The sequence below is a fragment of the Anas platyrhynchos genome, chromosome 8, assembly GCF_047663525.1.
Source record: "Anas platyrhynchos isolate ZD024472 breed Pekin duck chromosome 8, IASCAAS_PekinDuck_T2T, whole genome shotgun sequence".
NCBI classification, from domain to species: domain Eukaryota; kingdom Metazoa; phylum Chordata; class Aves; order Anseriformes; family Anatidae; genus Anas; species Anas platyrhynchos.
Genome location: NC_092594.1, coordinates 16,987,848 through 17,000,262, shown reverse-complemented (window position 1 = coordinate 17,000,262; position 12,415 = coordinate 16,987,848). Strand labels below are relative to the sequence as shown.

General features: G+C 40.5%; 1 protein-coding gene across 12 annotated transcripts in view; it reads left to right on the top strand.

Annotated features, from left to right (window-relative positions):
• The window catches only part of DNM3 (dynamin 3), a 177,770-nt gene that overhangs the window by 74,228 nt on the left and 91,127 nt on the right, over window positions 1-12,415 (top strand). For 2 of the 12 annotated variants that reach the window (XM_038183211.2, XM_038183210.2), the window contains one exon: window positions 9,875-12,398. The exons of the other annotated variants lie outside the window; for them this stretch is intronic. In XM_038183211.2, the coding sequence (XP_038039139.2) occupies window positions 9,875-9,931 (57 nt within the window). In that variant the 3' untranslated portion in view covers window positions 9,932-12,398. Of the gene's footprint in view, window positions 1-9,874; window positions 12,399-12,415 lie in introns of those variants that run through there. 12 annotated transcript variants of the gene reach the window in all.

Sequence of the window (12,415 nt, the reverse complement as noted above, 5' to 3'; positions counted from 1 at the left end):
CTATGCTTCTCTCTGGATTACTCAAACAAGACTTTGAATTGTTATTAAATGTGTTAGCATGGCCTATAATGCATTTTAGCTGTGTATTGGATGGTTACACTGAGGACATGAGAAAACACTCGTGTCTGTAACACTTGCTATTGCAAGCTGGAACCAAAGCACCTTGTGCAAGTATAGATTTCTGCATTCTGTTTGGGAAAATACTTTGTCAATGAATGAAATTACTTTTCTGGCTTAGCAAAGCCAGAGTACCCAAGGACCTGTCTCACGAGAAGGTTCAGCTTGTGACCTTGTAGACCAGGGCTGCTTGAGAAACACTAGGGAGAGGTCCAAGGTTATCCCATCACTCCCCTCCACAGATGAACATACATTCTTTTTCGAAGTGGAGTTCACTGGATTTCTACTCAGAACAGGTAGACAAAAGGAATATTGCCAGTAGATTGAAAAGAATTGTCAGGTATCTGAGAATCCTCTGAAAGCAAGTTCAACATTTTGGTTTGGGAAGTTAAAAACTTTAGCTGATTGGAAAAAAAGTCATCAGAGTGGAAGAGAGTTGGTGATGGAAAAGTTTATTCATGACAGCTTGACTTTTTTTTGGAAATGAATTTCATGTGAAGATTCTGCATTAGAAGGTGTTACCCCCAAGGCTCAGAAACATGCTGCTTTTTCAGCAGCCTGGCCTGAACTCTGGTTTGGTATTTGAGAATACTAAGATCTGACATGCCAGGTTAATCAGCGCTGTAGCCTTCCATAGGGATAACTGGTCTGATACTAGATTTTAGAGCATGTGATACTGTATAGATACCTTACCAAGTCAACAAGTATGGGAAAAAAAAAGCGTAAAATTAATTCCTTGTATCATGTATTCATATATTTAGTATTTTTAAGTTTTCTACAGACTGCTGTTTGCCCTGGTTATGTTTTTTTTTTTTTTTTTATAATATACAAATACAAGGAGACATAGAATCAGCAAAACTTCCTTAACCTTACTTCTTTTTACATGTCAAAGAATTTTCAGTCTGCAAGACTCCATCAAAAATAGACCTGTATAACAAGTAACCTTTGATGTGTTCTTGATTTTTCTAAACAGATGTGTATAGTCAGGTGCTAATTTTAAAGGCTATTTCTGTCAGGCAGGAAGACGTGTTCATCCCTTGGTTGCACACATTTTCTCAATGACAAGGTGTTAGCACATCCAGTTTCTGAGGTCTTGCTGGAGTTGGTCTTTGATTCTGCCTGTAAGTGTGCAACATCTGAGTGTCTTGCCTTTACAGCGGCCAGTGCTGTGTCATTCTGATGTGCTAAGTAATGCTTATTGAGAACATCTCCCCATGTATGCAGTCCTTCTTGGACTTTTACCTTGGAGAGGAAAATGGGAAGGTGCTCCAATGTCTTCTATTTCATTTTTGAATCCCTTTCATGACCCCCTTAAAGCTGCTCTCTAAAGAGGAGGAAATCCAAACAATTGTTAACTGATGGCAACAAGAAAAGCATCTGACAAACAGCAGCTTATCCTTCATTCTTGTCCATTGACATGTAAACCCCCTGGGAGTGCTTAGGGAAACCAGGAGCTCGCTGCTTTTGTAAACCTCTCCTGATCTCTGATGGAAACATGGTGCACTTGCTTTGGTATTTGTATGTCACCAGGAACTGCTGAGAACGCAGGAGGGAAAAAGAAGAAAAAAAGATTAGTCCAGCCTATGAGGAATAGGATGAAAAGATGCATTTTTTATAAACAAAGTCAGAAAGACCTTGTAAATAATCGTTTAAATCATCCAGGAAAGCTGATGGAATGTAATAGCTATGGAAGCTTCTTGGCATAAGCAGTATTTATTGGCTGGGTTTAGTTCTAGCATGTCAACTAAGTATAAAATTGTTAGTGCAGGAAAACTCCATGCGTTGTGAACGGGCACAAAATGCATTAAGCTGTGTGGTGTGGGCACACAGGCTGCCAGGAAACAGAAAACTCTACAGCAGGTCCACGTGGAGACGGCCAGCATCGTTTGAGCATGCATATTTTGTACATACTGATTTATTAGCCAGATCAAAGTGGTGCTTTTTAGAAATGATTTACCCTAACGAGACAGAGCACAGAAGTATTGCAGCGTTTTCCTGCACAGAGAGTTGCCTCCGAACTCCTGTGCTGACAACATTCTGAAAGTGGACTTCAGATCCGGATTTGTGGGAGGGATTTCTTAGTTGACTGTCTATGAAACATTGCATGAAGGAAAATGGAAACCATATGCAATTCACTACACAGATCTGGTTTTCATTTAAATCTTTTCCTGTATTATATTTTCTGCTAGTGGAAGAGAGAAACAAACTGCTAGATGAATAGTATAGAGCTTAAAATAAAAGGCAGTGCGTTTTTTAAGAACTGAAGAAAAAAAAAAGTGGTATTTGACCAGTACTGTAATTTTGTGTAGGATTCTATAGGAGTGGGACAATTTGTACATAATATGCTGGAACATGTGTTGTTTTAAGTGTTAGTGGATTGAATTGACATGACATCAACAGAGCTGCAAGGTTGCAGAGTTACTAGTGCCATGCCATTCTAGCAGTGGCACCATAACATAGAAGTTCTGGTGAACTCTGCATTTGAGCTCCGCATGCAGAGCTAAAATACGTAGTAGTTCCTAATATTGTTCAAATAATCCTTTATCTGGTGTGGAGTTATGGAAAATTTCACCATCTCTGAAAACAGTCCAGTGGACTTACTCAGAGTCTCAGGGTTTGGGTTTTTTTTTTCCTAGTTTTGAACAGAAGTTCAGTTTTTAAAAGTTCACTGAGGCTCCTTAGCGCCAAAGCAGTCCCGTGTTTTTGCACAGAGCCTGGGAAAAGAAGTGCCGCAGGACAAATAAAATCGAATACAACGCTTTTTAAAAAAAAGCTGAACATTTTAATATATTGGATATGTTATACTTCAAGTTCAGTCTGTGAATGAAAGACTTAAAGGGCTCAAAAGGGAAGTTTTTGAAGATCTTCTGCATCTTTTGGAAGCTGTACAAAATGGAGAACTTCAGTCATCATTACCAGGTGCTCAGGAGTATGTGAGTGGTAAACACCTACATTTGTGCAGTGATTTCAAGCTGTTGAAAGTGCTACCCAGAAATGTAAACAGCGTGGTAAGGAATCTCTTTCATTTGCTCAGGGAAGCAGTGAAAACGAAGCAAAGGAGATGGATCCCGAGATCCATTTTTCCTAGATTTCCCAGGAGGAGGTTGTCTGGATCTACTTGAAAAATACCGACACTATCATAAAGGAACATTGCAGGCATTCAAAAGTGTTTCTGTACCTCCTGTCAGCTGCACGGATTAAGGAAGGTTGAAGGGCCAGTTTCAGTGCTAGAGCTCTTTAAACAGCCGTGCAGTATTTTTGTGGAACTGCGATTAGAAAGTTAAAATAGCTTCTGAGCACAAGAAATGCACTGAATAACTGCTTGTGCACGTTTTACACAGTGAAGGGCTGCAAAAAGAGATACTAAACCTGCAAAAGTAATTGGAGAGGCTTTTGGAAAGCCTCAGCAGATTGCATGCTGATGACGCTGCTGTCATGCTGTTGGTAGAAATCTGGCTTGATTTAATTAATAACAAAGACCTGGAGGCACACAAGGGCATAACCGAAAAGCAAGGCAGAGAAGCCATTGAATGTTTCTACTGTTTTGTCAGTGTTGCACATCTCAAGTGTACTCTCAGAGTATTCGAATACCAAACGGGAAAAGAAATTGAAATGCAACTCAGTGGAATGTAATTCTGAATTCCTGCTGTTTTTAATGTTAAATACAAGAGCGACTTGTTCTGCTTCATTCTTTTGGGGAAGGTGTTGATGAGATATACCTAATTCCAGAATTCACTCGATTCTAAAAATGCCCTGAGATGCCTGCCCTGTGAGAATAGCTACAGCGTAATTTGGAATTGGTGTAGCCAAAGCTTCATACCAAACCATATGTGTGGTGGTTGTGTGTTTTGTTATTGTTTTGTTTTTTTAAAAATAGCTATGCAGTAGTGAAGTGCTGAGTGGACAGGAGGCATAATTATCATATCCTTGTGTGTTAGTGACAAAATAAGTTGTTATTTGGATTACTATAGAATAATTTGCAAACATATTTCACTACTCAAAAGTCCAACAGCTAAAAAAAAAAGTTAATCCTCATCAAATATACCTGCCTTGTATATCTTGTTCCCATTCAATATTTTACCCTTATGTGTTTTTAAGCTGTAAGCACATCAAAATGCTGATTGCCTCTTAGTGCATCTAAACCTCAGTGCAAAAGACGTGAATCGAAGTTGTGGCATTTGGAACCTGCAGTGGCAAGAATGGTTACTACAAATAACACTAACGTTTGGCTTGTGCTTTGTTTCATGATATGGCTTTTGTTTTTTTAGAAGTTTTCTTTGAGTTCCTTAATTAATTTTGGAGGGAAAGTGAAATAGTGCGTTTTTCAGGTTGGATAAATCACAATGCTGAGTTTGGTCTGATTTTTTTTCCAGTTAGCTAGAGAGAAGCATGTTTTTCTGTGGAAAATGTAGCTGTTTGGATGTATTTGAAATTTTATTTATATACTTTCCACCTGTTGAGACATGTTTGTGGTGTTCTTTTAGTTTTCCTTCACGATTCAAGACGCTGTTTTGAAACTTCATATTTGGCATACTCTGAGGTATTGACAGACTGCTGCCTTGACTAGGAAAAACAATCATGGGCATTTAAAAAAAACATTCTTGGTGATGTCTCTCCCTTCTTCACTTTGAAGATTCACCAAGAGTTTAATTATGTAAAGTCAGTATGCTGCTATTTTAGAAGTCCCAGTTATGTTTAAAGATAGTGTGCATTCAATTCCATATCCGTCAGTGTTTTGTTCGTTCAGGGGAGGGGTGATAGAAAATTTCCTCTGTAAGACAGCAAGTGTGTGTAAATCTCCATGTAACATGAATATTTCTTTTCATGACTGCAGTTTAATATTTAATATCTGTTTATTACAGCATTAGATATCCTTAAAACAAACAAACAAACAAAAACAAAACACAATTGTTACTTGCAATTGTAGTAGAATCATAGTCTAGGAAATAAAAACAAATATTCAAGCTGATCAGTGATAGCAGAGAGAGTAATACATAAAAGTAGTATTTAATTACTTGAAAAAGGAAGACTATCTGATAAGAGATCACAATGCCACTGTTCTCCCAGCAACATCATCCCTGCAAATCAACTTGTTCTGAATGGGCTGTCGCAAAGCAAGGTGGAAAATCAGTGAAGAAATCAGCTGTAATTGCAGATGGTTCTCCAAAGGAGGCTTTAGCCCTAAGTGGGGTCTGAGTAAAGGTCTTCTCCAAAGGCTGAGGCTATACTTGTATGCATACATGCAGTGATTCATATAATGAACAAATCAGAAATTGTTTTGCTTTTCTTTCCACAAGTTGTTCATCTTCATTATAGTACAGGCGTGGGGATTTAGAGGTGCGATGTTATCAATACGTTTCACTGGAGATGCTGAAAAAGCAGTAGCTCAGGAGGCATGGAAGGGAAGGAAGCTTCATAATTGACCAGCGTTGGAAATGTTTCCATCATAACGTTTCAGAACATACAATTGGAAAGCAGGAGGTCAAGATTTTTGCCTTTGTCACCTGCTTGTTGTATGACCTTGACCAAATTCTTTCTCCCGTGGGGTCTCTTCTCTGTAAAGCCCTCAGAGCAGGCCATGCTACAATGGGATGCAAAGTTCTTGTCTGGAGCTGCAGTGAAACAGTAGCTAAAACAGGTAATGGGGAATGGTTGAAGTTATGCAAGATACAGTAGTTAGCTGTGCGATGGGAGATGGACCGTGTGTGCACAATTCTGTGTTAAAAGGCCCTAAGGCACTAAAGGCACTTCTGTCCTGTGAAACCTTCTGCAGTGTCCCCATTAGCTCATGGAAGTCCTACATCTGAAAAGCTAGGAAAAAAATACAACTCCTTATGCAGTATACTATCCCAGTCTTAGGAGAGGAGCTTTACAGAAAGCTCATGTTTTGATACAGCCTCCCTTGGGAATATAATCTGCCAGCTAGCATTTCTGTAGCCTCACGCCTGTGAAATTTGGCTAGGACTGCTTTGCACTGCAATGAATCGATTCAGTTTGCAACTTCAGTGGAGTCGTCTTTGTCACGTGGACCTAATCTTTGAATTTGTTTTTGAAAACGTGTCACCTGTTGCATCTCCCACATGGTCTTTTGAAGGGATTCCGCTGAGCCTTCTCGGGGTCCTTCAATTCATCCCCCCCCGTGACTTTCGTCTGCAGTCATATCCGCAAGCCACAGCCTCCTAATTCTGGAGAAGGTAATACTGCACTTCTTGCTGCACCCAGCCCCCTTCCTGCCCAGAGCCATTCTAGCCCTACCTAACCATTTCTGCACTTTTCTTGTCCATGTCCCATATATTTCAGTCCTATCAGAAACTTTGGTGGCATATTACTCCTCTTGCCTTTGTTATCCTTTTCCAAGATTTTACCTCAACATCTTCACTGTGATATTACTGCAGTTCCCAAGGTCTAGTGCCCCAAACCTTGCTGTTCATTTCCAACTTCTTTCTACTTTGCCCTTAGATATCTCATCAGTATGCTTGGGGGGGTTAATAGTTGGTGAATGCACTACGCATTGAATTAAAAGCACAACCACAGTTATCGATGTGTGCACGTGACTGCGCATTTTGAGGGTAGATAACTATGCATTTTTCAAAAAAGTGTGGATTTTCTCAAGTGAGGTTGTGTTACCAAAAGATTGATCTAAATAAGGGAATGACTGTTCAAAACAGAGACTGCTTCTCTCAGGGCTTTGGTCTACTTGGTGTTGTGTCTACTTGTGATGTACTTGAGTGTTCTGACAGAGATTTGGGTTTTGTTCTATTTTTCTGTTGGTTTGTTGCTTTGCTCTCAATTCACTGTACAGCTTGTTAGTTTGTAGCCTGTCATAATCTGAGGCCATGCTAATACCACATGTTGGGTTTGGAAGGAGCATCCTCTAGGAGAGGAACACGTAGAGGTTGGGTCTGTTTCACTCACCTCATCGCAGTTGCAGTCAATCTCCTGCAGAATTTCTTTCTGCCTGGAGGTTACATTTATCATCGCCCCCTATCATAATTTCAGTATTTTTAAAATAATTAATAAAGATGTCTGGTGAAGGCCAAAAACCTAATGGTAAATTCCTTTTACATAGGGTATGTGGATATAATTAAAGAAAAACATTCTCCAGAGCCAGGAAGTCAGAAATGAGGCCTTACTTTATAGTATCTGAAGGTAACATCAGGGAGAGCTATTAAACACATGCCCAATTTATAGTTTTCTGTGCAGAATCTGATATATTACACCATGCTGTGTTCTTCATATGTTTATGAAGGTGTTGGTGTTTCATTCGTTTAATGTAGCTCTGCTCTTATCTACAAACTTCATCCTCATTAGTTTTATACCTGAACATGCTTATCTGATTGAGTCGATGTTAAACCAAAAAACATCTGTGGTTAGATGAACTATAACTCATTTGTGTAGTTGTCATAACTTCGTTGCATTTATTTACCCCTATCTGGTGCGTCTTCCCTGAGTTAATTTGGGATTTGATTTGCAATGATAGCAATATAGCTGATTTGAGGTAAAAAGAAATACGTAATACCAGGCTGTGTCCAGGAGCATCCCTCCTGGTAAAACCTTAAACATCTGGATACCTAGACATACTTTTATTACTCCTACCTGTACAGATAATCTTCCAAGTGTGAGCTGGTTCATACCAAGGTTCCTTTCTATTCCTAGAAAGGGACTTCAATTTTTTTTTTTCCAGCAAAATTAGATTTGATAAGATAAGCTATTTATAAAGTTAAATGTTTTAGAAGTGCTTGTAAATGCACTTAGAAAATTCTTCCAAGAATGTTACCAGACCCCAAGAGGAGGCAATTATGTTCAATATTGTTGTTCAATATGCCTTGTGAGAGCAAATGTTACTGAATTAACCTCATCTTGTGGATAGTTTCCAGTTTCTTATTTCTGTCAGCCTTGGGATACGCTTGCGAAGAAAGAGAAGGTGAAGATTATGTCAGTACAGTAAGGGAAAAAAAAAAGCAGAAAAGACTCAAGGTGAATACTGTCAGGTAGGAGATCAGAGGACATCAGGCTTGGGACTTAGAGAGGAGCACGGTGCTTAGTGGAGACTTGCTCTTGTGGAGCAGGTGGCACTGAGTGATTTAGTATTTGCTGCTAGATGATGTGTGAGCCCACAGTTTTGTATTCTCTCTCCTAATTCAGTGCATACACAGAAAAATCTTAGTTTTAGCAGACCAAGAGGAGCCTAAAAAATACAGGCAGCCTCTCAGAAATCTTCATGTGATGGTCATATGACTAATGATAAAAGCAAAAGTCATCCATAGAATGTAGGTTCTCCAAAACTTTGAGACACAAGTGTCGGTGTCGGACCCTGAAAGAGCATCCAAAGATTGCAGTAGGTATACCTTGACAACCTTCTTAGCTAATTAAAAATGAAGAAGTTGGCATTTAGTTAATACCTTTCAGTCTTAGCTAGGTGGCTGTTTAGTAAAGGATGCTGGTGCTTTCTTGTGTTGAAGTATGTATCATCAAAATCAGCACTTTTTATCTATTGAACGTGCAGATGTTTACCTTGATATGGTTTAAGCATGTGAAGGGCATCGACTGAATGGTCCCACCAGGCAATTAAAGGTTAGCCTTAAGAAACTCTTTCTTTTTATTTATTACTTGCTGTTCAAACTGCTCTGGTGATTTTGTTCTGAAAAATATTTATTTCGATTCCAAGGCATTGCTCTAGTGTGCATGTGAGGAAAAAAACTGCTTTCCTGTCCTGTTATCATCTCATGAGTTCTGCAAATAAATGGCCCTGTTCACACTTCTCAGCGTATACAATATGTTTTGTGGCCATTGCTGAAGCATGGTTCTCTATATTAACAGAAATCTAAACCTGCTTGTGTAATACAGTCACATTTTACCTAAAAATGCTGCATTCTGGTTTCCATCTCCATTAGGACCCGTCATAAACTGTGTTATGGAGATTGCAGAATGAATTGCAATATTGCAGGCCTGATTACCTGTTTCCAATAGAAATGACAACTGCAATTTATCTGAAATGTTTACTTTAGGTAGTGGAAAAACTTGAATTTGCTAAGAGATATCTCCTTCAGAAGTCTGTCCCAGCCTCTCCCAGTGTCAAAGGGAAAGCTTAAGAACCCTCCAAATGCTGGATAGTGCGAAAAGCAAATAGAAGAGGGATGCAGATATTTAGGGGAATGTTATATCTCTCCTTGTATTCTTCTCAATGCTGACTTAATTACTTGGGGGTCTGGATTTGCTTTTACTGCTTTCTGCTCCCCCCCCTACTCAGTCCATACAACTAAGAAAGTAAAGCAGAAGCAGCAGTTGGCTGAATTGTTTGCTTCTGCCCAGTACAAATGCTCTCACAGTTAAAGGATTTGAATGAGATGAATTTAGCTGAGTATCTGAGACTGCAAGATACGCATTCTGTCTGGAGATGTGGCAGAGATCCCAGGCTGAGCTGGGATCATGGAGGGTTTTCCTCCATGAGCTCTTAAAGTGGAATCAAGGAGACCTGGTAATACAGGAGCCCTCAACATTATTTTATGGTTGTTTTTTGAAGTCGAACCACGTTTCACTAACCTGTTTTCCTAAGAATTCTATTTGGGGGCTGTGGAGTAAAAGCATCCTATCTGTATTAATCCAGTGCCACCTGCTGAGCCAGCAACTGCATTATTCAGTGTCTTTTCTGATAGCAGAGGCATGCTGACACTGATAATCTGACCTCGGTATAAAAGCTACCGCCTTTGAAGACGTGTTTCTGGAAATGTGTGAGGTGCTTTCTGGTTTTTTTCAGGATGTGTTGGATAAAATGTGTGCCCTCTCCTGCAGCTCAGAACTTCTATTTTGCTAGGACAGCACCATGATCGCGAGTAGCATCAAGAGAAATCGGGGCTTATTTTACTTATTACTTTTTTCCCCAATACTTAAGTGCAATTAAAATGCTGTTTACTATAGGTTACACTCCAGCCCCCACCCCCACCCTTCTTAATTGTTTACTTGGAGCTCAGAGAATACAGTTCATTGTTAGGAAGAAAGAGAATAATTCAGACAACTTGGCCAATCAGTGTACAGCTTGTTTTAATTTTTGTACTGCCTCTATTGTGTGGAAAATATGACTTTTATAAGCATGATAGTGCAACCATGAAATGAGAGTTTTTGAAAATGTTACATCCATAAAATGAGAGGGTTTCAGCAATCGATTATGTCCTCTAAGAGCAAAGTATGTCAGTTGCTGCAATCTTCTTCAGCGTATGCTGCACAAATACTGCGACCAGAAGTCTACGTGAAAGGCACATTATTTGCAAAGTCAAGTGGTCAGAAGCTAGAAAATGCTGGATTTATGGCTGTTTGTGCAAATGTAATTCTTCCCTCTTGTATGTGCTTTCTGCGCGCTGAATGAGGCAGGAGTCCCAGAGAAAAATAGTATGCAATCACGTAATCAGATACTTAATCACAATGCATACACATATGGGGCGGAATTAAGGTTGTGTGTGCAGCCGTAAATCTGACATTCCCTGCCTCTCAGGTACTTGATGTTGAAAGAATTTCATTTAAGTTGCAACATTTGTTGGTTTTAGGTACGATTTCCTGACTTTAGAGAGGAAAAGGCTAAAACACAGTACGCAACTGTTAAGGTTGGATGAAACTCTTAACGATGGAAGTTCAGGGTGAGGGGCTGAACCTCACAGCTGGCCCAATTCTCAAGTAACACAGCACGAGCTACTAGGGATTCAAGCAGTGCAGTGCTGGGGACGTTAGCTGTGCTTCCCCAGCAATTAGCCCACTGCAAGGGCAAGCACTCTACCTGCGTTTTGGACCTTCTGCCTTCAGCATTGCAACACAAATCATTGCGAAAGGAGTTGTAGGGATTAACTGCGGAGGCTGGCAAGAGGCGAAAATTGTCTCTGTGCAGTGGGGGTTAATTGCTAGATTCAGGTATTGTGGCCACGGGGAAAGCCAAATTCAATCTGTTTTCCTTCTGGGTCAAGAGAAGCGGAATGATTTCATGTGATGGGGAGTAAAAAAAAAAAAAAAAATCCCTTGGCCTAAGGAATGCTTTTATTCTGCTGTGTTTTATCAAGAGCCTGCTACAAACAGCACAAATTTGAGAGATCTTCAAAGATAAATCCACAAGATGGATTAATAATGGGAAATGCAAGGGAGTTAAAGTATTCTAGAGTAATGTCATCTGCTAAATTTGAAATGGTGTGCCCATGCTGAGTCTCCTACAGAACATTAGGATTTTTGGAAAAGAATAGGTGGTTGTAAGAAGTTATCAGCTCAATTTATCTTCAGTAAATAGCCTGTCAAACCTGATGGATAATTGTTCGTGAGTGTAGCAACCGTCTTGCACAAAATAGCCCACCCCCGAACCAAAACAACCTGTAGCTCTCCAAATACTCCTGCCAGCAGCGAACTGCTTTGGGGAAGGCTTTGTGAGCTGAGCTCGGTGCAGCTCCCTTGTCGCCCTGCTGCCTTGACAGCTCCATCACCACGCCGAGCTCCGCTGTTGGAGCGCAAGTGGGATTTGTGCATGCAGCCCTGTTTTTGGGTCAGAAAGCTCGCGGTGAAGTGAGCAGATTCTTGCCCTTCGACCCCTTGCTTTTTAATACATCACCTAAGTTCTGTAGCTCTCATGTGGAACCGCACTGATCAGAAGTGTAATGTGAAACTGATTTTGCAAAACAATAAATTGCAGAGAGCTTGAGGAAGCAGGTGGTTTTAGTTAGTAAATTGCACATAAAATACAAAACATCAGTAAATGGAAGTCTTGGCCCCAGGAGAGGAGAAGCCGTGTGTTTAGCCCACTTGCTTTCCCTGTTGTGGTGATTGGTTTAAGCTCGCTTGCCTTTGGCCCCGAAAGGGGCTGTTCTAGCAGCCTGGAATAGCCGGCGAACAGCAGAAGTCCAGTCACAACCTTCCTGTCTGCGTTTGCTGAGCGCTGTAAATAGTAAGTTACAGCAGCAAGGAATCCGAGCTTCACATGGGAATACCTCCCGTACGGGGATTTCCCAAATCGCTGGATGTGGCTGCTCTGAGGACCCCGGCAGTCAGAGGGGTCGTGCGGACCCCGCGAGGCCGCGCGGTGCTTCTGCTCTGCGTGACCTCGTGTCGCTCTCAAAGACGAGCGAAATCATGCAAAGAAAAAAAAAATCCTTTCTCTGCAAAGCGGCATAGCTTTCCATGAGGCTCAGACGAGCTGCAGGAAGATAATTTAGTTGGTACTGAATTAATCTCACCAATTCGATGCATGTGGTAAGGATGGTGGTTGCTTCAATCCTTACAGTACCAAGATGCATAAATGTAAACTGTGTTTTCTGAGCTGAGCTCTCTT